General features: G+C 36.7%; 1 protein-coding gene across 1 annotated transcript in view; it reads right to left on the bottom strand.

Annotated features, from left to right (window-relative positions):
* LOC145213302 (uncharacterized) overlaps nucleotides 1-21,279 on the bottom strand; it is a 70,629-nt gene extending 49,350 nt beyond the window's left edge. The window contains exons 1-19 of the mRNA XM_080081529.1: nucleotides 21,214-21,279; nucleotides 18,778-18,931; nucleotides 18,054-18,133; nucleotides 17,316-17,469; nucleotides 16,145-16,227; nucleotides 14,267-14,420; nucleotides 12,536-12,618; nucleotides 11,468-11,621; nucleotides 10,826-10,908; nucleotides 9,830-9,983; nucleotides 9,591-9,673; nucleotides 8,823-8,976; nucleotides 4,585-4,667; nucleotides 4,367-4,520; nucleotides 3,617-3,699; nucleotides 2,094-2,247; nucleotides 1,647-1,729; nucleotides 1,430-1,583; nucleotides 339-421 (exon numbers count right to left, since the gene is read on the bottom strand). Of these exons, the coding sequence (XP_079937655.1) occupies nucleotides 339-421; nucleotides 1,430-1,583; nucleotides 1,647-1,729; nucleotides 2,094-2,247; nucleotides 3,617-3,699; nucleotides 4,367-4,520; nucleotides 4,585-4,667; nucleotides 8,823-8,976; nucleotides 9,591-9,673; nucleotides 9,830-9,983; nucleotides 10,826-10,908; nucleotides 11,468-11,621; nucleotides 12,536-12,618; nucleotides 14,267-14,420; nucleotides 16,145-16,227; nucleotides 17,316-17,469; nucleotides 18,054-18,133; nucleotides 18,778-18,881 (2,080 nt within the window). The 5' untranslated portion in view covers nucleotides 18,882-18,931; nucleotides 21,214-21,279. The remainder of the gene's footprint in view (nucleotides 1-338; nucleotides 422-1,429; nucleotides 1,584-1,646; nucleotides 1,730-2,093; nucleotides 2,248-3,616; nucleotides 3,700-4,366; nucleotides 4,521-4,584; nucleotides 4,668-8,822; nucleotides 8,977-9,590; nucleotides 9,674-9,829; nucleotides 9,984-10,825; nucleotides 10,909-11,467; nucleotides 11,622-12,535; nucleotides 12,619-14,266; nucleotides 14,421-16,144; nucleotides 16,228-17,315; nucleotides 17,470-18,053; nucleotides 18,134-18,777; nucleotides 18,932-21,213) is intronic.
* Between the last annotated feature and the right edge of the window lie 1,093 nt (nucleotides 21,280-22,372).

The raw sequence follows: 22,372 nt of genomic DNA, 5'->3' as shown, positions 1-22,372 counted from the left end.
TATTTTGAACTACCCTGTTTTTCTTGCATTGTTGTGGTGTTTTTGTAGCTTTAAACTGTGTTATTGTGGTTTCAAGCATGCAAGTTGCCTTTTTAAAATGATAAGACATTTGCGATGCCCAATAAAACATTTGGGGTCTCCAAGATTTTTAGGTGGGGCGTGTGTACAAAAGGTTTAGACACACTGCTTTAAACATTCGGTAAACATTTCACCTGCTCCTATACCACACTTGAATATTTCATAACATATGCCCAAATTACTCCTTGGCTGTAAATTCAACCCTTACAAAATCCCTAAACTAAAGCAACAAGCCTATTACACCACACAACAACCAGTACCTATTCCAAAACACTCGAGTTGCTCTGATGCAGTTCCACTGTCAGCATTGGTTTTAATGGTCTGAAATGTTGATTCCAAATCCCTGCCAAAAAGTAATTGTATACAACATATAAAAAATAGTTTTCAAATAAAGCTAAGAATGGAGAATTGATTTCGATTAACAGAACATGGCAACAAATACTAGTAGAACATATTAAAGCATCAAACCAATAAATTATAAGAAAGCTGCAGACAGTGCACACTGTTTCGACCTATGAGGTCTCATTAGTGCAGCTGGTGACAAGACATAGTTTGTATTGGCTAGTGTAGCCATCTAACGACACTCGTTTGCTGGCAGTAACAGGCTACACTAGCCAATACAGCCTTTGTCTTTTCCCAGCTGCACTGATGAGACCTTAAAGGTAGAAACATAGTACACTCGTTTGCTGGCAGTAACAGGCTACACTAGCCAATACAGCCTTTGTCTTTTCCCAGCTGCACTGATGAGACCTTAAAGGTAGAAACATAGTACACTCGTTTGCTGGCAGTAACAGGCTACACTAGCCAATACAGCCTTTGTCTTTTCCCAGCTGCACTGATGAGACCTTAAAGGTAGAAACATAGTGCACTGTCTGCAGCTTGGTTAGACTATACATATTGAATTATATTTGGTGCCTCAAGCTTCAATAAAACTACAGGATAAAGCTGAATAAAAGCAAATAATACACAAAAAGTCATCTTTGGTGAACATATTGCCTGTTGGATGATCTGATATTTTTTAGTTTAAACACTCTCATTTTTAAATTCCGCCAAGCTCGCCAAATAGTTAGCGCAACTGCCTTGTGATCAAGGTTGTAGGTTCTAATCCTAACTCGGTCGCTTGTGTTTCCCTGAGCAAGAAACTTAAGTTGCATTGCTCCAACCCAGTGGTTCCCGATGGGTTGAACTAAATTGAAGTCACCAATGCCAAGTCAAAAAAATTATCAACGTACTTGCAATAAAAACAGGCAGCTCGACGGCGGACTCATTGTGAGCATAACGCATTCAGGTGCTGCCCGCCCACCAAGGATAAAAATGAAACAAACAAACTATTATAGCAATCACATCTTACGGGTATGGCAGAGTGACCAAAACGGCAACTTCAGATGATGATAATTTATCAGGATATCCATCACCCGCAGGTAAACATTCAACCGTGCTCCAAACATCTTTTAAACAGTCCATAGAATGAGGACCGCTATAAGTCGGACAATTGGTAGGCAATGCTGTAAAAACAAATCAACGACCAAGCTAGCTTTGTATAATTGTGTGCAAATTTAGCTGTTTACCAGATCCAAAGCATTCCTGCTGTCGAAACAAATCACCACCATCCGCATCTGTTTTAATTGTCTCAAACTCAGCATACAGTGTGCTAAAAGTGAAACGCATAGCAAACCAGAGGTTAGCAAAAAGCATTGTTCACCTTTTAGTGATCTGCTTTTATTTACCAATTATACTATTGCAAAAACAAAGCATAAAAAACTGTCAACGATTTGTTAAGAGTACTTTGTGGCATAAATGTAAGGCATAGTAAAAGCATTAATGATCAAATAAAGCATTTTTTAACTCTCATAGAATTTGCACTTCCCTATTTTAAACGCTACAGACATCGGATACTTTGAACTACACATTTGATGCAAAGTAAAGCATAAAATAAAAGGAAATCCGAAAATGTTTTTAAGCAAAATTTAGAGACCAAACAAAAAATAACCGTAACAATGAAGTACTTTACTCACACATAATCTTTTCCAGCAAGAACTGCTTGTGCCCCTGAAGTCAGTTTGTCAGGAAATTTAGTTCCTGCTGGTAAACAACCAACTAGATTCCACAATATCCTCAAACACAAATCGGAATGCGGTCCAAAGTATGTTGGACACTCAGTAGGTAGACCTGCATGCAGCAAGATATCTTTATTTACATCTAATATGCTGGAGACCACCAGGTACAATTTAAAACCTGTTTAAACAGCAGATTTATGAAAAGTCAAACCTAAATAGACCTACAGCCTTTGTTTAGACTTAAGACCAACTACCACATAATAAAATATAAAGTTTTTGGAGACTGGTTGATTTCAGTAAAATGCCATTAATAGGCCAGACATAATGTAACTAAAGTCCATGTGAATCAAACCTAGTCTCAATGGTTAAGAAAATTTTTGTCAAGAAAAACTGGGCCTATGCCAGCAACTTCTTTGTTCAAAAATCAGAACAACATCTTTCAAAGTTTTTAGACTTTACAAAGACTGTATGGTAGATCTGTGGAGCCTCTGTTTTGTATCATGCAGAGCTGGCTTGTTAAATCCATCCATCATACCCTCTCTCTCCCTCTCGACGTTTTGCTGTCTGGCTTTACCACTTTGTTCTGTTTTAAGGGCATGTATATCCGCATGCTTCTCAATTTACCACCGACATCACATTCTGTTTGATTTTGTTTTCAGTTCTATTTTTGTCAAGGATTTGAGACAAATGGTGCAATGTCGAAAACAGCAAGATAGTATGTTTTGTTCTCCACATTCAACGTTAGGTTTTAATGCTCATTGTCAGGAAACATTTTAAGCAGGAAGCTGATTAGCGTCTTTACTGAATTGAAAAGTGTGATGTGAATTGAAAGTGTGGTGGACCGATTTTTTTAAATTTCAAAGATGAAAAGTTCAGTTTTTGGTAAATGAACAAAGTTTTTGATAAATGTTTTCCTGAACATTCAACATAATATTTACTCACAGAAAGAAAGATTTAATTTTATTGATTAAGTTCGTACAGTACAAGTCACATAAAAAATATACAAAACCGTATCTACTACTAAAGAATAAAATCTTTTTCTGCATTGAGCAACTGAATGCCTTCGAAATAATGCTGCTGCTATTATCCAGCTATTATGTAACTCATCACCAGATGTTTGACTGTTTCCGAGCTGAAACCGTCATTTAGGATCCCAAAAATTTCAAATATTTTCAAAAACTTTTCCAAATTGGCATTTTTTACACATTTTCTAGGTCTTAAAATTACAAATTTTCCAGGTTTTGCATACCCTCTGGAACCCTGTGCCCACCACAAAAATAAAAAAGTCAATGTAACTACAAGGCACAGAACACAATGTGTGCCTTAGAAAAGATCGTGAAAGTCACAGGCATGTTGCCATCAGCCACTCGCGCACTACCAGTTAACAAACAGGCACATACCCAAAGTATATAAGTTTGTGACAGTTGTTACTAAGTTACGATGTACAGGACTACTGATTAGCAATTCAACTAAGTATTTACTTTTCCCAAAACACTTGAGTTGGTCTGATGCTGATCCAGTGTCTGCGTCAGTTTTTATGGTTTGCATAGCTGCTTCCAAATCACTATAAAACAACATTATATTGTAAACAGATACAAAAGTTACTATCATATCCTAAAAACATGAGATGCTGTGGCCTGAAATCCAATGTCTGTTATGTAATTTGTTGTTATGAAACAAAAACTTTAGATTAGTCTGCAAGCATGCTGATGAGATCATGCTGAAACTAACGTACCATTGTTTTTTGTTACTTTTTTAGCGGATTCTTTTTTTTTCTACATTTATCTACAAAAGAAGAAGGCAGGGCCAGGTGAATTACTGACTAAGCTGGGCGTGCAACTGTTCACTGCAATGGGCCACAATCTACATTTATAATATAAGTTGGGGGCCTATTAATAAACCGACACATACATTTGAATGAAAATTCATTTATTGCAGTGGTTCACACTTTGCAGTTGCGCCCCTTTTAAAGGTCTGTAGGTTGTTTCCAGGGGTTCATTGGGGCAAAATTTTGTCCCAGAAGGCTTTACGAAAACTTAACCTTGTATCACAATGTCAAAAATGCTAAATAACAACTTTCTATGATTTAACAGTGAAAAGCATGTAACAATTGACTACTAGACGAAGTCAGCCCAGCCAAAAAGCTGTCTGAATGTTGCACGCCCCTAGACTAAAGACTAAGCCGTTTTATAGCAAATTGCTATAGACACAGTCAAATAGTTTGTACTTACGGATATTTTAGCGCAGACAATGCAGCTTGTTCGGTGGATGATAATTTATCAGGATATTCACTGCCCTCTGGTAAACATCCAACAGCTCCCCAAACACTTTTCAAACAGGCCATAGAATGCGGTCCATTGTAGGTTGGACAGTCGGGTGGCAAACCTGCAATCATGTATTTGATCAGTGAATAATTAAAACAAGTTTCATATCTATGTCAAAAACTGACTAGTTCCGAAGCAATTTTGTTGTTCAATCAAATCACCACCATCTGCGTCTGTTCTTGTTTTCTCCATTTCAGCATAAACAGTCCTACAGAAAAAAAACAATTAGCATAAGAAAGTGGTACAAGTTTAACATTTCCTAAGCCATTTGGTTGAGTCTGAAAAATTCTTTTTTAAAAGAAAAACAAAAATTTACAAAAACGTATATTTAACGGCTTATTTTAAGTGAAACAATTTTTAGTTTTGGAAATCACAAATATAGGGATTTTCTTGTTATTAAACAACAGACTAAGCCTTATTTTATGTATGGGTCATTCCATGTCAACTGCCCAGGCCATATAACCCACCCCCTCAGATTTTTATCAAATTTCATATGTCCATGCAGCTAGTTACACTGATTTCAACAAAAAAAAATTTTTTGAAATCTATCAATGTTTCACGAAGTTATGACATTTTGAAAATATGTCAAATATGTGATCACTGCAGCGACGCGCATCAATGCTTTTTGATAATACTGTGTTTAAAATGTCATATTTCTTTCTAATTTGTATATTGTGGTCATTTTAGTAGGTTAGGTGAACCTTTAGGACATTCTCAATCACCTCATTACAGTTTTTCATGTTTTTGAAATATGGGTCAGTAATTAAAGGGGGTTCAGTTTGGGGGTATGCAAATGTGCATTCATGCGTAACGACAACTTTAAAAGCTCATATCTTGAAGAGCACACTAGCTAGAAAGTTAAGTAATGGCTCAAATGAAAGCTCTTGCTGAGTACTTTCCTTGTTCTTAATTTTATGATGCTTCTCTGTAATTTGTTTAAAGGAGGGTCATAATAAAACACAGGTTCATTTTTCGGATATTTTTGTGATACTGCGTCTATTATCTATACTTTATGTGCCCTAATTTGTTTTTAAAAGTTGTTAAGATGCAAAAGTGTAGTGCAGGTGTCTCACTGGATACTGAATGCCACAAAAAGACATATCCAACACAAAAACTAGGTATTTAACCAATTGACTTTCTAACAGATGAAGAGCAAGTGCTTCTGAATATTCGAGTTGCTGCTGATAAGGGTAATGAATGTTGTTTGAAGAACGTATGTATTTTCCACAGGTACAATTACATTGGTCGGTACCCTTTCTTGCAGAAGTAGTGTTGTGATCCTTTTCAAGTTCACAGTTAACCAGTCACAAATCGTAATATACGTCCACTCACTTGGGAATGTTACCAAAATATAAAAATTGTAATTTAAATATTGTACCAGAAAAAAAAGGTGTGTGCCAAATGCAGTACAAGACTTAAAGAAACTATCCTTCAAAATGTATCATCAAATGAAGAAGCTTCGAGTTCGACTGACAGTGAAATATGTAACATTGCATCTACTGTTAAAGCAAACGCATCTTTCAGCAAGCTTAATGAAAGTTTACAGAGCGTTGAGGTGATTACCTGTGAAGTTGCATAGTGTGCCTTCAAGCAGTAACATTTTCTATGGGCAAAGAAAATTATGTCAAATTCATGATACCCTTCATGCAAAGATGTCCAATTTTTTTAATGTCAGTGATGTAGACCTATAGCAAGACCAACCTGACACTAAAGACGAAGACAAAATGAAAATAAAATCTTTTGACAACATTATCTCTAAAATGAAAAAAAATTAGGAACAGTGACAGTACGATAGCAGAAAAATACAAGTCCCCACAATGATACCCAAGCAACTGGTCAAGAGAAAAGACTACCTCAAAAGGGAAAATCACACCTTTTCACGGTACAATGTTTAAATTGTAATTTTTATATTTTTGGTAATATTCCCAAGTGATAGGACGTATATTAAGATTTTTGACTGGTTTACTGTGGACTCGAAAAGGATCACAACACTTCTTCTGCAAGAAAGGGTACCGACCAATGTAATTGTACCTGTGGAAAATACATATGTTCTCCAAACAACATTCATTACCCTTATCAGCAGCTACTCGAATATTCAGAAGCACTTGCTCTTCATCTGTTAGAAAGTCAATTGGTAAAATACCTTGTTTTTGTGTTGGATATGTCTTTTTGTGGCATTCAGTATCCAGTGAGACACCTACACTAAACTTTTGCATCTTAACAACTTTTAATAACAAATTAGGGCACATAAAGTATAGATAATAGACGCAGTATCACAAAAATATCCGAAAAATGAATCTGTGTTTTATTATGACCCTCCTTTAAACAAATTACAGAGAAGCATCATAAAATTAAGAACAAGGAAAGTACTCAGCAAGAGCTTTCATTTGAGCCATTGCTTAACTTTCTAGCTAGTGTGCTCTTCAAGATATGAGCTTTTAAAGTTGTCGTTATGCATGAATGCACATTCGCATACCCCCAAACTGAACCCCCCTCAATTACTGACCCATATTTCAAAAACATGAAAAACTGTAATGAGGTGATTGAGAATGTCCTAAAGGTTCACCTAACCTACCAAAATGACCACAATATACAAATTAGAAAGAAATATGACATTTTAAACACAGTATTATCAAAAAGCATTGATGCGCGTCGCTGCGTGATCACATATTTGACATATTTTCAAAATGTCATAACTTCGTGAAACATTGATAGATTTCAAAAAATTTTTTTTTGTTGAAATCAGTGCAACTAGCTGCATGGACATATGAAATTTGATAAAAATCTGAGAGGGTGGGTTACATTTTGCCATTTTTCTGGGACGTTTGACATGGAATGACCCGTATGTATTTCTGTACCGGTCCTACAAACAATAATGCTTGTAGCTCAGCGACATTTTGACAGAAATTAACTAGCAAGATGGCTCAGTACATTTTGCCAATGTACATAATTTATGACCTATTTTGAAAAACAATATGTTTCATCTATTGTTTTATATTTAGCCCCATATTGGCTTCATTCAAAAATGGCAATAAACCACTCAAACAGCATGTTCTTAAAACTGTCTAAATTCCAATTAATTAAGACATTGTTTTGAAATCCACCCATTTTAGGAGGCTGGTGGGGTCAATGATAGGGCTAAAAGGTGAAACACAACAATTAACTCTCATATACGGCATATTGTACAAGCTGTCCAAATTTCAGCCAATTCCCAATACTGTTTAAAAAACTCACACATTTTAGGGGTCTAGTGGGGTAAACCTTGAGGTTACGGGGTAAAACACAATGTTGTGTTATTGTTCAATTAACTCCTATATTTGGCAAATTGTACAAGCTATATAAATTTCTAGCCAATTCCCAACACTATATAAAGATATATATATAACTTAATCACGTTGTAACCAAAGTCTATATAAAACACAAGTTGTTCAACCTATTGTTACGCAATAAAGCCTTCAAGGCCATTTTGTGTCCAAAATGATACGTTGGGTTGAGGAAAATAACACATAAATTGTCTGACATTTACAAACTTGAGAGCTTAAACGCGAACTTAATTTGATAATAACGAAACTTCTGGGTTCTAACATTTAATGTAATATTAAAAGCTAAAATACTTTTTTTCATGTAAATTTTGCCACTTAATTTTCATGTAAACTTAAAATATTTGCATTCAGCGTACATGATCATGTTAAAATGTTAGAACTCAAAATTTTTGTTTAATTTTGCCTATCAATTTTGGTTAAAGCCCACCAGTTTGTAAAAATCAGACAATTTATGTGTTTTTCTTTCTCCCTGCTGTATTAATTTGGACAGAAATGGTGTCAATGAGGCTCTATCGCACAAGTAAACACAAGTAATCCTATCGGTTGGACTACTTGTGTTTTGTATATATTTTGATTGTAACATATTACAAAATTAAAAATGCCTTAGCTGCAAATAAACACAACCTACCATCTAACGGTGAAATTGTTTGAAATCAATAGCTAGTTTGTTAAAGTCTGGCCGTACCCTGTTCCATAGGTTGTCTGTTGCTTGCCTCTGTGCTGAAGCAAGTTTGTTGTTTTGGGCATGATTTGGTTTCAACCAAAACTCACCTTAAAACGTCCAATTTATAAATATATAAACTATTGCTGCTATGCATGATATCAAGTTTATAGAGCTCTCCTGGCAAATGTAATTTTATTCCGATGTTTCGACGTCCTATACAGGTCACCTTTATCAGGGTAAATAACACTGAATACACATAGTACAGTGCACGATAAACAAAAGAAAAATAGAATGAAACGCAAGCACGTCACAACGCAATGCAAAAACACTGCGCCATAACGAATGATTGGGTTAAAAGGGACTCATAACTACCCACCTGTATTCCATTGCAGCAAGTGTACTTAATTCAGCTGTGGAAAGCTTGTCAGGATAATCATTCCCTGCTGGTAAACATCCCACCAGACCCCACATGACTTTCAAACAATCAGCAGTATGTGGTCCACCATAGGTTGGGCAATCCGTGGGCAAAGCTGGAGAATAAATATCAGAGGAAAACATTAACACACAAAATATGTAAGAAAAACAGATGCAAAGAAAAGACAAAAAAATCCAGTGATTGTTGAAACTAGGGGTGGGAAATCAAAGGGGTTGAGTGTGAAGTAAGAACTCATTACAATAAAATAAAACAGATTCCAAATTCATGCCTTGACTCTGCAACACTGGCTAAAGGAAACGTTGTTTTTAATATTTTTTTAACAGTGCGCTCAATCAGAAATTTAGGGTCGACCATTATTAAATCCTTGGTATTTAGTTTTAACTGATTTTTTTTACTCAAGCAACAAGGTTTTGGCAGATTTTGGTTGCATTCAGTGGTGGAATTAATTTTTTTTGTCAGCCTGTTCTATCACAAACTCTTTTTTTTCAGCCGGTTCTGTTACAAAAAGTCCATTGACAGTGACCAGTAATGCTAACCGGTTCACAGATCTCATAAAATTTCGTGAGACGGTTCTACAGAACTGGTGCGAACCGGCTGAATCCCACCACTGGTTGCATTCCTTAAATTTCAAAACTTGGAAATTCTAATACTAACCACCATTGGATGTAACATATTGAACTTATGTCATGTGCATTTAATATCATTTACCTATTCCAAAGCATTTAAGCTGAGCAGCATCTGTTCCAGCGTCAGCATCAGTTTTTATGCTTGCCATATGAGCTTGCAAGTCACTTTGAACATTTAAAATAAAGTGAATATTATTAGAATTAATACTATCGTAATACAAGTCAAATACTATCACTATTTATTGTTAAAAAAAATAGAAATAAAAAAAAATGCAAAAAAATGCTGCAAACATTAACAAACTTTAGAAAAAATGTACTAACGTGTATGTAAGAGTACTCAATGTATTAAAATCAGCGGGTGAAAGCTTTGGAGGATGCTCTGTACCAGCAGGCAAACATCCAACTGAAGCCCAAACAGATTCCATGCACGCCATAGTATGGGGACCAAAAAATAGTGGACAATCGGCTGGCAAAGCTAAAACAGAAAATATGACAATATTCAGTTGGTTTTTAGTGGTAAGCTCAACTGTCTTGTGTTCACAAGGTTATGGGTTTTAATCCTATCTCGGGCGCCAGTGTTTGACTGAGCAAGAAATATAAAGCAGCATTGCACCAATCCCAAAGGTTTCTAATTACTGAGGGCATTAGCTTTCTAAGTTGAAAAAATCAAATTAAAAATCATTCAACGGACTTGCAATAAAAACAGACAATAACACTGTTTAAAAAAACTCACCCATTTTAGGGGTCTAGTGGAGTAAATATTGGGGCTACAGGATTAAACACAACATTTAACTCCTATATATGTCAGATTGTACAAGCTATCCAAATTGCAGCCAATTCCCAACACTAATAAAAACTCACTGATTTTAGGGGCTTGCAATAAAACAGAGAGTTTGATGGCAGAATTATTGTGAACATAACACATTCAGGTATTGCCCATCCAACAAGGATAAAAATGAAACAAACAAACATTCGGAAGGAGAAATTCAAGTCAATGCCTAGGTTGGAGGAGCAACCCAATTTGACCGCCAACTATGCATACATGTTAACCTTCGTGTTTATACTAATTGGATCATTTAAACTAAGTTTGCAGCATGCAAGACAATATCTAATGCAGTAAACCTTAGTAGATTTCAGTTAATCCGGATTTTCACCTAACTAAAGGCACAACTGATTTGAAAAGTGGGAAGGCTTTAACTAATCGACATCAGCTAGTCCAGATCTTCGCTTGATCAAAATTCTGATTTTCATGGGCTTACTGTATTTCCTTGCTCAGAAATAATTGGGTTGCAAATACAATTAAACAATTTGAGTCACCTGCACCAAAACAATCCTGTTGTTTAGCCAGGTCTCCCCCATCTGCAGCTGTTTTGATCAAATCCATGTGGGAATAAAGGTCTCTACAATTCAGAATGTACACAATTCATGGTTTAAAAAGTTTCAGCTGGACACAGACAAGCCAAAATAGTATAAAATATGACACTTTGACAATCCCTATGTCATTCTTGTTTGTTTCTTGTAGAAATTGAAACGTTTGTTAACTTATTTTTTTAATTTCACTGAAATGTTTAATTCCCTTCTCACTACAAACCACCTAATAAAAGCAAAATATATGTTGTTTGCAAACTGTGTATGCAGAACAGGACAAAAGCTGCATTTACTGGAAATTCTACCTATAATAGGCAAAAATGAACAGCTCAACGGTATTTAAGCGCATCAGAACATTTAATAGACTTCTTATTACAAATCGCCTCATAGAAGCAAAATGTTTATTTATCTACAAATTGTGTATGCAGAATAGCACCAAAGGTGTATTACTGGAAATTCTAACTGAAGTAGGCAAAAATAAATGACTCAACGGTATTTAAGCGCATCAGAACATTTAATAGACTTCTTACTACAAGCCACCTCAAAAAAGCAAAACAAACTGTACATGTAGAACAAAACTGAATGACTCACGGGTATTTAAGAGCAGATAATGTAGCTTTTTCAGCACTTGAAAGCTTTCCAGGAAACTTGTTACCCGCAGTTGAACATCCAACTAATCCCCAAACATGTTCCAAGCAGTGTTGAGTATGAGGGCCGTTGTATTTTGCACAAGTGGTGGGTAAATCTAAACATCATCAAGTTATTGTTGACAGATAGTGTATGGTAAATCTTGCTGTAGTAGTATTACCAGAATACTATAAGGGAGTCCAGTATAAGGGGTATTTAGATAAAAACTGGCCAAAAGCTTAAATAATGCTCAAACAACAGTTTGCAGAATCATGCATAAAATCCGAGTCATACTCCCATGGAACTAGGAGCCAAAATTGTTTGAATTTTGAAATCTACTCGACCATTCACTTAAAGTCCCAATTTTTGTTGGTTTTTCAGCTAAAAATAACACCTTAAGATATTCCAAAGTAATGTATTGCATAAATCATTAAATAGCAAGAAAAAGTAAACACTTTTCAAGGTAAAACAAGCACCAAATATCTGAGCAGACATTCCCAAACCCATGTGATGAACAATATAAAAGTGACAATAAAAAAAGGATAATTAAAAAACTATAAAAGACCGTTTAAGAAGGCTTTGTTTGACAACTCTTAAAGTGAAAATTCACCAGACATATAAAAACTGACCGAAAACTTTAACAAGTCTGAAGCCATCCACCGTTTTTTATGTATAGATATATATATATACATTTCACATAAGCAATAGGCATCATGAGTATCCAAAAATAACAAACAGCGCTAAAGAATCGTACACAAGTTAAACTGTAAAGCGCTAACAAGAGTAGTATAACCCTCCTAACAATAAGTTTGAACTGGACATTCTGTTTGCAGATTCAAAACATACAGCATAAGCATAAAAAAACGCACAACCTGTAGCGCTGGCCAACAAAACGAGAAAGACATTAGGCACATAAAAACAAACATTATTATCACCCTGATAAAGACTTCCCAAATCAGACATTGAAACGACAGATGAGTGAAACTTAATTTTCAGTTGGTCAAAGGTAACATATTCGGTGCAACTACTTACTTATTCCGAAACAATTCAGTTGTTCCAGTCCATCACCCCCATCTGCGTCTATACGACTCTGGTTCATCGTATCCAATAAAACACTGTACCACAAACAAAAAATACAGAGCGGATAGCTTTATCACAAAAACATACAAGTTAAAATTTTATGTCCTGTAAGTTAGAAGTAATGTACTGTATAACAAACATCACAGTACGCCACGACCATTGAAGGCGCTATACCGAATCAACCGGTCACCAAGCACTTTTTTTTTTTTTCGCTTAATAGTTGCAAAGACCACAAAGAAATGTCCGTTTGTTAAGACCGAAATACCGAAAAATACCGTTATAAATTTATTTCGGTCAGACCGGAACGAAATGAAAATATCGGTCCAGAACGAAATAACGAAATAAATAATTTTCTCAGAACGAATAACGTTATTTGGTTTTGTTCCGTTCCGGTATGAAACTCTGGCCAGGACTATTGAAAGCGTTATACCGAATCAATCGGTCACAAAGCATTTACCATATGGCAACGCATAGAGCAGGGGCGGGCAACATACGGCCCGCGGGCCGGATCCGGCCCACTACGGGATTTTGAGCGGCCCGCAGACAGTTTCTGGTCTTACATGATAATGTGGCCCGCAGCCACATTCTGCCGCAATCCCCTACTACTTGCTTACTCCGTCAAATTACAGTTGTAACGGACAGTAACGCTCCCCAATAGCAAAAAACTTTCCCGCCGTTGTTACCATTGCACCATACATCCATTGTTACGACATAACTGCCAATCTTGTGTGTGGCCTGCTTTCACTGTTTCCTTTGTTTCCACACGTGTAGCCTAGTTAGTGTTTCAGCCTGTGGTGTATGCATTAAATTTGCTGTGGTGAATAATTTTATGTTATATCAGTTAGATCAGGGGCGGGCAACATACGGCCCGCGGGCCGGATCCGGCCCGCGACGGGATTTTGAGCGGCCCGCAGACAGTTTCTGGGATTTACATGGTAATGTGGCCCGCGGCCACAGTCTGCCGCAATTCCCCCTATATGCTTACTGCGTCAAATAATAGTTGTAACGGACAGATACGCTCCCCAATAGCAAAAAACGTTCCCGCCGTTGTTACCATTGCACCATACGTCCATTGTTACGACATAACTGCAAACCATTTGTGTGGCCTGCTTTCACGGTTTCCTTTGTTTCCACACGTGTAGCCTAGTTAGTGTTTCAGCAGTATCTAAGTCTGTGGTGTATGCATTAAATTTGCTGTGGTGAATATTTATGTTATATCAGTTAGATTGTTTGGACTATATTGTATTTGTGATGTTCTTGAATGTATTTGGTTTAGGTGGTCAAAAATCCGTTTCAAATCACTGGATAAATACGCGATTAATGTATCGATTCAGGAATCCGGCCCGCCAAGTACTTCATTTTCTCATATCAGGCCCGCCGACTGGAGAAGTTGCCCGCCCCTGAGTTAGATTGTTTGGACTGTATTGTAATTGCGACGTTCTTGATTGTATTTGGTTTAGGTGGTCAAAAATCCGTTTTAAATCACTGGATAAATACGCGATTAATATATCGATTCAGGAATCCGGCCCGCCAAGTACTTCATTTTCCCATATCAGGCCCGCCGACTGGAGAAGTTGCCCGCCCCTGGCATAGAGTGTGAGTCCCAGAAAAGTCATGTTGTGGTTTGGAATCCCACAACATTTCCGAACAGCAAGAAACAAGAAAGTATAGAACACAACTTACGGGTATGACACAGTTGCCCAAGCATTGAACTCTGCTGGTGTAAGTTTGTCAGGATATTTGTCACCCGCTGGTAAACAACCAACTTTTGTCCAAATCGCTTTCATGCAGTCAACGTCATGTGGACCGAGGTAGTTTGGACATTCCACAGGAACATCTGTAAACAAACAAAACATAGGTAGATATATTCTTCCCGAAAAGCTTCAGTTTTTCCAGTTGCCATTTAAAACTGTTGTGATTAAAACTGAATTTATATTTTCATTTCATTTTTGTTATCTTCTAGTCGCCAGTGCTGTGTTTCTGTCTCTGTGACATCCTTGCATTCACCTTTTCCTAAGTGCTTTATATAAACCGTGTTCTATAGCTCTATTGACAACCTGCACTGATAATGACAACTGTGATTGTTGAAATGTCTGCACTAAGATGAATTCTATTTATACAAGTTTTCTAGCAGTTATGTTTTTGATTAAAATTTTGTTTATCTGTTTACAAAAAGTAACTTTGGGTGCTCGCAATTAAAGCACAATTGTCAAACCACATTAGTAGCGAGAATCTAATACCAAAGAACAGGCAGTCCACACAGCCATTTACAGTGGTTCGCAGCCTATGGAGTGTGGACCCCAATGGCTCCATGGGATTTACAAATGCACAAGACAATTCAAAATTGATTTTTAAAAGGTCCGATATCTTGCTTAAAACTTTGCTTGTTTTGTCTGTATTGAGTTGAGTTGAGTTTATTTCGCTCTGTGAAAGACAACATAGCAACACAATGACACTAAACAATCACCAAGCCAGAAATAGCTGTGCAATGTTAAGACAACATGGAGTGCACAGTTGGTGGATCGTAAGTAAGCGCACTGCAGCTACACCGGGTCTATATCATTAGAGGTCACAAGAGAATTTGGTTCAATATGAGTAAAACACGACTGGGAGGAACATTTTTTTCGTATCATGTTCTTTGGTAGCTTGTTTAAACAGGTTATTGCAGTAAGCTTCTGATACCAAAAGATGACATGTATAACACAGCATTGATGACATTAAAATTAGTTACATGATTAGGTATACCAGGGGGCAAAGTCAGAACACTGCCACAATGCAAAGACTTTTCTGCTTTAGGCCAATTCTACAAACCGGTCTGCAAAGGTAAAGATTTTTTTGGTAGTTAATTTGAGAAAAGAAAGGGCTCAATAACTTACTATACAGGTCTAATAGATTTGGAGTTAAAAATCTATTGAACTTTGTGATTGTTGGGCTGAAGAAAATTTAGTGACAAACTTTACGGTAAAACTGTGTTTAGTCATGATCCACCAATTGTGCTCTCCATTGGTTTTGCACTACATAATGTTACACTGTTGTGCAAGTGTTTCAGGCTTGGTGATTGTTTTATCGCAATTGTGTCGCTATGTGTTCTTTCACCAAGCGAAATAAACTCAACTTAACTTAATCAGTTGTAATTTAACAAATGTGTGGCTTTTAATCAATGTTAATATCCAAACTGCGGTCAGACAATGTCTGGTTTTCCAACTTATTGAATTTTGTGTCCAGATACTGTTTAGTAAACAAAACAACCATGGTTCAGCTTATAACAGTGGTTTCCCTCTTTTGAGAAATTCCACCCTAAGCAATTCAAAACATTTCCATTCCTCCCTAATACAATAGATAAAAGATGCTAAACCATACAACAATCCCTGGTCTTCTTTTTAACTTAACAAGTCATATTCCCAGAGCTTAAGTGTCTATTCATAAACCCCATGGAAAAAATCAAACCAAATTCCCTCTCAAAGTTTAAGAAATTGTTCTTTGGGTTCCTACCCGGTTCGGAACTACTGGTTAAACACAAAGTCCAATTTTACAAAAAATAAAACACAAGTGTGCATTTACCAACTCCAAGGCAATTTTTCTGTTGCGTTGATGAACCACCATCTGCAGCAGTTTTGATGGCTTCAAACTGAGCATATACAGTCCTGCAAATGAACAAAGTTTATGATCAGAGTTTATGATTTTAACATTACAGTCTGGGACAATGAATGATTTCACAACATACAGATGAACCAAAACCATAATAACACAGGCAATATTTTCGGAATGATATTGCCATATACAGTAGGGATGCGCCGAGCCGAGCCAGAACCCGAGCACTCGGTACCGAGCATCGCTATTTTTTATGCTCGGTGCTCGGCCGAGCAGTTGCACAAACTGACCCGAGCATTAAATTTGCATATTCATGCCCTGCTAACATAGGTAACTAGTGTTCGAAAGGGTGTCTATGAACAAAAACAATTGATTTTTCAAATGTATTAGATTGTGGAAAAATGTGTACTTCTGAGGCCTGTACAGCTTAATACACCGCTGGTGACGTAAGAGGCCTTGTAGAGCTGAAACGTAGAAAGGGGATTTTTTGTGACGTCATAATACACCGAGCGTACTCGGCCGAGCACCGAGCATTAACAAGAGATGCTCGGTGCTCGACCAAACAGAACATTTGCAATTTTGGCACATCCCTAATATAGAGCTCCTAATATTAAGGCACAAATATTTTACCTTTCCCAACTGCCTAATGCCAAAAGAACAAAATTATATTTATGTAGCAGTGGCGTACAACATAAACCCTGGAGGCCAGAGCACAGTACGTGACAGCTTTTTATGCGGCTCGAATTGACTTCGTCAAGCAGTCTATTGTTTTTCATTGTTTTATACTTTTTCACTGTTAACTCGAAATAAGAAAGAGATGATATAATCACTCCTTCAAATATGTTATTGCACCTCTTTGGGAAAATAACTCTGATGTTGTGAGTAACAAGGGTTAAATTATCATCATAAGAATGACAAATTGGAATATTATGTACTGTAAGTTAGAAGTAATGTAATGTATAAAAGTATGAATGATTCCACTTTATTGCATGTTACATTTAATTGCATTAATACAGCAAAATCCAAACAACCTGCTCTGGGTATAATGAATCTCATTAACCTCACATTCTAGTAAAATGGACAAAGCATGCTTGCAATCCACCACTGGTACAACAGGTCTACAATAGGTAAAAAAAAACACCTGTATGCAAGTGATTCTAAAGCCGTTATCTCAGCACTGGACAGTTTTGCAGGAAATTTATCACCCGCTGCCATGCATCCAACTGAAAGCCATATCGTTTCCAAACAACTAACAGTGTGAGGGCCATGGTACTTTGGGCATGTTGTAGGCAAACCTGTACATTAGAAACAAACTAATATTAGCAAAACACAATGTAAAAATGTAATGGTGAAAATAACGGCCTTCACATCACTGATGATGACATCAGCATTTGCTGAAACGTTTGAACAATAAAGCATGTCGCTTTTTACATCTATTCGGTCCGTTATTTTCACCATTAAACTTATGAACAGATCTGTATATAGTGTTACAATGTAAAAACATTTATATAACTAAACAAAACAATCAGTATATTTGTGTAAAACATGACTACGTTTGGACAAGTGCTGTTGTAATTATCAGGCCAAAACAATTAAAAGCGACATAAGGCATGCAAATTGGTGCAGCACAACGGTAAAAAAGTGCGACACAAAGTAAAAGGTAAAAGCAATTAAACAGAGACAAATGGAAAATTGCCAGTAAGTCTAGTCATTTCTGTATTATATTAAACTGAAGGTTATACATAAATTCTGGGTTTAAGGTGTGTTGAACTAATGGGCAAATTGCCATGTGTAACCAAACTTTAAAATAATTCTGTACATAGTGTTCTATTTATAACTCAATACACAAGTAAAAACTGTTATAAGAACCATAACTTACTAAGTCCATAACATTTCAACTGAGCCGCTAAATCTGTGTCTGCCAGTGTTCTCGTATCATTCATTACATCGTACAATGCACTGCAAAATAATGTAATCAAATAAAACAACATGAAGTTAACGTTGATAAATCAGTCAAGCAATGGTGTCTTTGGATATGTCTCTAATCCAATAGGATTAGGTACATACAAGTGTTATTTTAAGGTTTGGTTTGGGTGACCGCTAAGTAGTTTTAAGAGACCGCAAGTGTTTCATTTAAATACCAAAAAATAGCCATATTTGCTTAAACGAATTATTTATTAGGCTACTGGCAAATTTTGGGAAACCGCTGGAGAAATTTGGTCCCCCAAAACACCTTTAAAAAAACACTGGGTACATACACAACGAAACATATCTGTTGCCATTTGTATTAGGAAAAATATCTTGGTTTGGTTGTATATAAAATGACCATAACCAGTATTTATCTTATTATAACTGTTGCCATTCGTATAAAGTTTAGTCATGTCAAAAGACTTAAAAAAAATTTTCTCCCACATTTTTTTCTCTTGAATACTTTCTTTTAGGAAAATGGATACTATTCAGTGGTGGGATACAAAATTTTTTCATGCTAACCGGTTCGCTGATCTAAAAAAAATTCCTCATATGGTTCTACAGAACCGGTGCGATTCGGCTAAATCCCACCAGTGATACTACCACTATTAATTTATCAAAGAAATACATTTCACCTGTACAATAGAACTGACAAAGTAGATACACGTGAAGCTGAGAGCTTATCTGGATATTCATCACCTTCTGGTAAACAACCAACATCGTTCCAAATGTATTTCATGCAAGCAATGGAATGGGCACCTCTGAATTTCGGACAATCCACAGGAAGAGCTATAAATCATAATCCAAACTGAAATTTCCTTATTTGATTTATTAACTACATGTTTGGAGAGGCGGAGGGGGACAGCGCAGAGTAATCGAACTCAAGATAAAGTCGCACACGCCCGACAAACGGAAAGCGGCCCACTGGACGACCTCGAACTCGATGGCTCGACCATATTAAAAGTCTAACTTGGAATCGCTTGGGAATTCATCCAAATGAACTGACGGAAGTGGTGACTGACCGTGAAGTGTGGAGGCTCAATCTTGAGCTGCTGCCCCCGCGACCCTCCATTAAGGATTATGCGGGACAGAAGAATGATGATGATGATGATTTATTAACCCTAAATCGCTGCAGTCTTTTGCTTTACTCGAAAAGCGATTTCATTAACAAGAAAAGAATTACTATGTCAAAATCAAAACACCAAACTTGACACTGTATGAGTAAATGCCAACATGTAGCTATTACAAGAAGCTCTGAAGCTTTTATCTGCACCGGCAATCTTTACTTAATATAAATGATAGTATGTCATGTCCATTGAAGATGTAATAGCAAGTCAAGTTGGGTTCCCAAGCAATCCCACATGGCAAGACATTAAAAAAATCTAGCATGTTATGGAATTTGAACCCAAAACAGTTGCCTATCGCGGGTTAGAGCTACATCCACTGAGGTACAGATGTTGAAATCACAAGCATGTTGCCTGTCATATATGCCAAGCATGCCAGCTTCATAGTAAGGGATTGCTAGTTCAATCATCAATCAGTTAAGATGAGATGAAGATGAACAGTTATTCATTACTGGGATCAGCCCTCAAGCACACCAAGGACTACAGCAAGTGTGTAAGATCATGGGAGACAACATACCGAATAAGAATGCTTTAGATAATTACTTTACTTGATGTAACCTCTCTTGTATGCATGTGTGCTAAGATTTAGATCCGTGTATAACTCTGGCATCAAAATATTGTATGTATTTACCCAAACCAAAACAGTCTTCTTGCTTTGCATTATCTCCTGTGTCTGCATCTGTTCTGATTGCTCTCATGTAATCTAACAAATCTCTGAAAACAACATTAATGCTAAGCACTGTCTGCAGCCTATCCTTTTTGGGCTCCATGCTTTAACATTAGTGCTGATATACAAGCAGATTTTGCAAAAAAACAACTACTTAATTTCTAATACTCTAAAGAAGAAAAAATTTAACATCGTACAATTCTCAACGTTTTGTGTGTAAACACAAGTTTAGAAACAGACAAAAATGTTTCGACAATTGCAATAGAATCAGAGATTCCAAGGATCAATTTACTAGGACTTCATGCGTAATGATAAAACTAAATAGCTTAAAACATTAAATCATTGAAAATAATTTAGCTAAAATTTAAATTAAATCTCTCATTAAGCTGCAGACAGTGCACATTGCTTTGATATATAAAGTCTTTCAGTGCAGCTGGTGTCAAGAGCTAGGGTAATTGGCTAGTGACCCATCCAACGGCACTCCAATTTGTTGAGAGTAACAGGGTAAAAACCAATGCCTTACCTAGTTTGTGCGATGCCACAACTGGGCAGACACCACAGAGACCTCAAACACGGAAACAATGTAAACTGTCTGCAGCTTATTAATATTTGGTTCTATGCTTTAACATTAAAGCTAATAAACAAGAAGACACACATTTCTAATACTTTAAAGAAGTGCTTCTCAAACTTTCTTGCTCTGCAATCGCATTTTATAAAAGCAATTTCTACGTGACCCCTTAATGGATGTAGCCCAGAGGTGTCCAAACTGCGGCCCCCGGCGGCATTTTAAATGGCCCGCGACTGTTTTTTTAAATTGTTTTGAGTATGGCCCGCCATAGTTTGGAACTTTGGATTAAGTTTTTGGCGACGCTATTTCACGCAAAAGCTTTCCATGGAACTTCATTTACCGGTAAAAAGGAAGGTGCTGACTCAACAAAATCCCATAAATTTTTGCTCTAATTCTGAAAAAACGTTGGCCCACGGGCGTCTTTACCTGGTAAAAATTGGCCCCCATTAAAAAAAGTTTCGACACCTTTGGTGTAGCCCATACATGTGAATGATGATTAAACAATAAATCTATGCATGTATACCATTTATTATGGCAATGTCATAATAAAGCATGATGTTTCGGGAGCCCAAAATTACATTCTGCAACCCCAATTTGGAATCACGACCCACAGTTTGAGAAGCCCTGCTCTAAAGAACAAAACTTGTTGATTTTAACTAATTGTCTAACCAGATAAAATTTCAACATGATATAAATATAGAAAAGTGCTAACGGGTATATCATGACGTTAAGGGTGTTGACTTCTGTAGTTGACAGTTTTGGAGGATATTCATGCCCCGCAGGTATACATCCCACCAGAGCCCACACTGCATTTAAACATGTCAATGTATGGGTTCCATAGAATCTGGGGCACTCGGGAGGTAAAGCTGTAAAAATAATTCAACATTAGGTTAATAGTTTCAGAAACAACCAGCAAATGGATGGTTGAGTTGAGTTTATTTCGCCGGGCAAAACCGTAGCAGCACAATTGCACTAAAATATTCACCAGGCCGGAAATAGCTGCGCGACGTTCAGACGTTAAAAAGCAAGACAAAAAAATGCGCTTAAATGTTCACCAAGCAAGAAAAAATAGTCGCGCAACAGTCTAATATTAAAAAGCATGACAAAGTTGAGAGCGCAATTGGTGGATAGATGGTAGACGTGCTGCAGCTACAATGTAGTTTTAGTATCCATTATAGGCATTAATTTCTGTTTTTTTCGATCCTTGAGCAATTCAACAGAATATGTCCTGAATCGATTTTTTACAACGTGGTTTTAAGATCCCAGGCAATAATTTGTATGTTTATATGTTATGAACTGATTTGTAATTACCCAGATGTAGCTGTCTTCCTTTTGTGTTAAAGTGTATAGACACATACAAATTTGAAGTAAAGTCATTGTGTTTGTTTCCTTATTCAATCAAGTAAGGTTAAAAAAATCCATTTTAATTTAACACTATATAGCAGGAGTGTGCAACCTTTGTCACTGTGAGGCCAAATACAACAACCATAATTAGATTGCGGGCCACACAACAAGTTGATTTTACTTTGTTGTATACCAAATACGCCTATATTGAGTTAACAAGTAAAAATCGCATTTTTTAAGTCGCAGTTTTGACAGGCCACAGACAAATAATACCATGCACGTTAATCTATTTAAAAATACATAGTAATTAGACATGTTCTCAAGTATATTACAAATTTCCAGCACCTCCGCGGGTCGCATAACCTTTCATCTACAAGCCGCATTTGGCTGCAGGCCGTAAGTTGCACACTCCTACTATATAGATCTAATTTGCAAGACTGTTTACAGCACTGAAATTTAAGGCATGGGTATAGAGGCATTTCAAATTAAGAGGAAACTAAACAGTTTGGTAGGTGGTAGAAATGATT

The sequence above is a fragment of the Phallusia mammillata genome, chromosome 2 (genome assembly GCF_965637545.1).
Source record: "Phallusia mammillata chromosome 2, kaPhaMamm4.hap1.1, whole genome shotgun sequence".
NCBI lineage: Eukaryota > Metazoa > Chordata > Ascidiacea > Phlebobranchia > Ascidiidae > Phallusia > Phallusia mammillata.
This window is presented reverse-complemented; position numbering and strand designations above follow the sequence as displayed.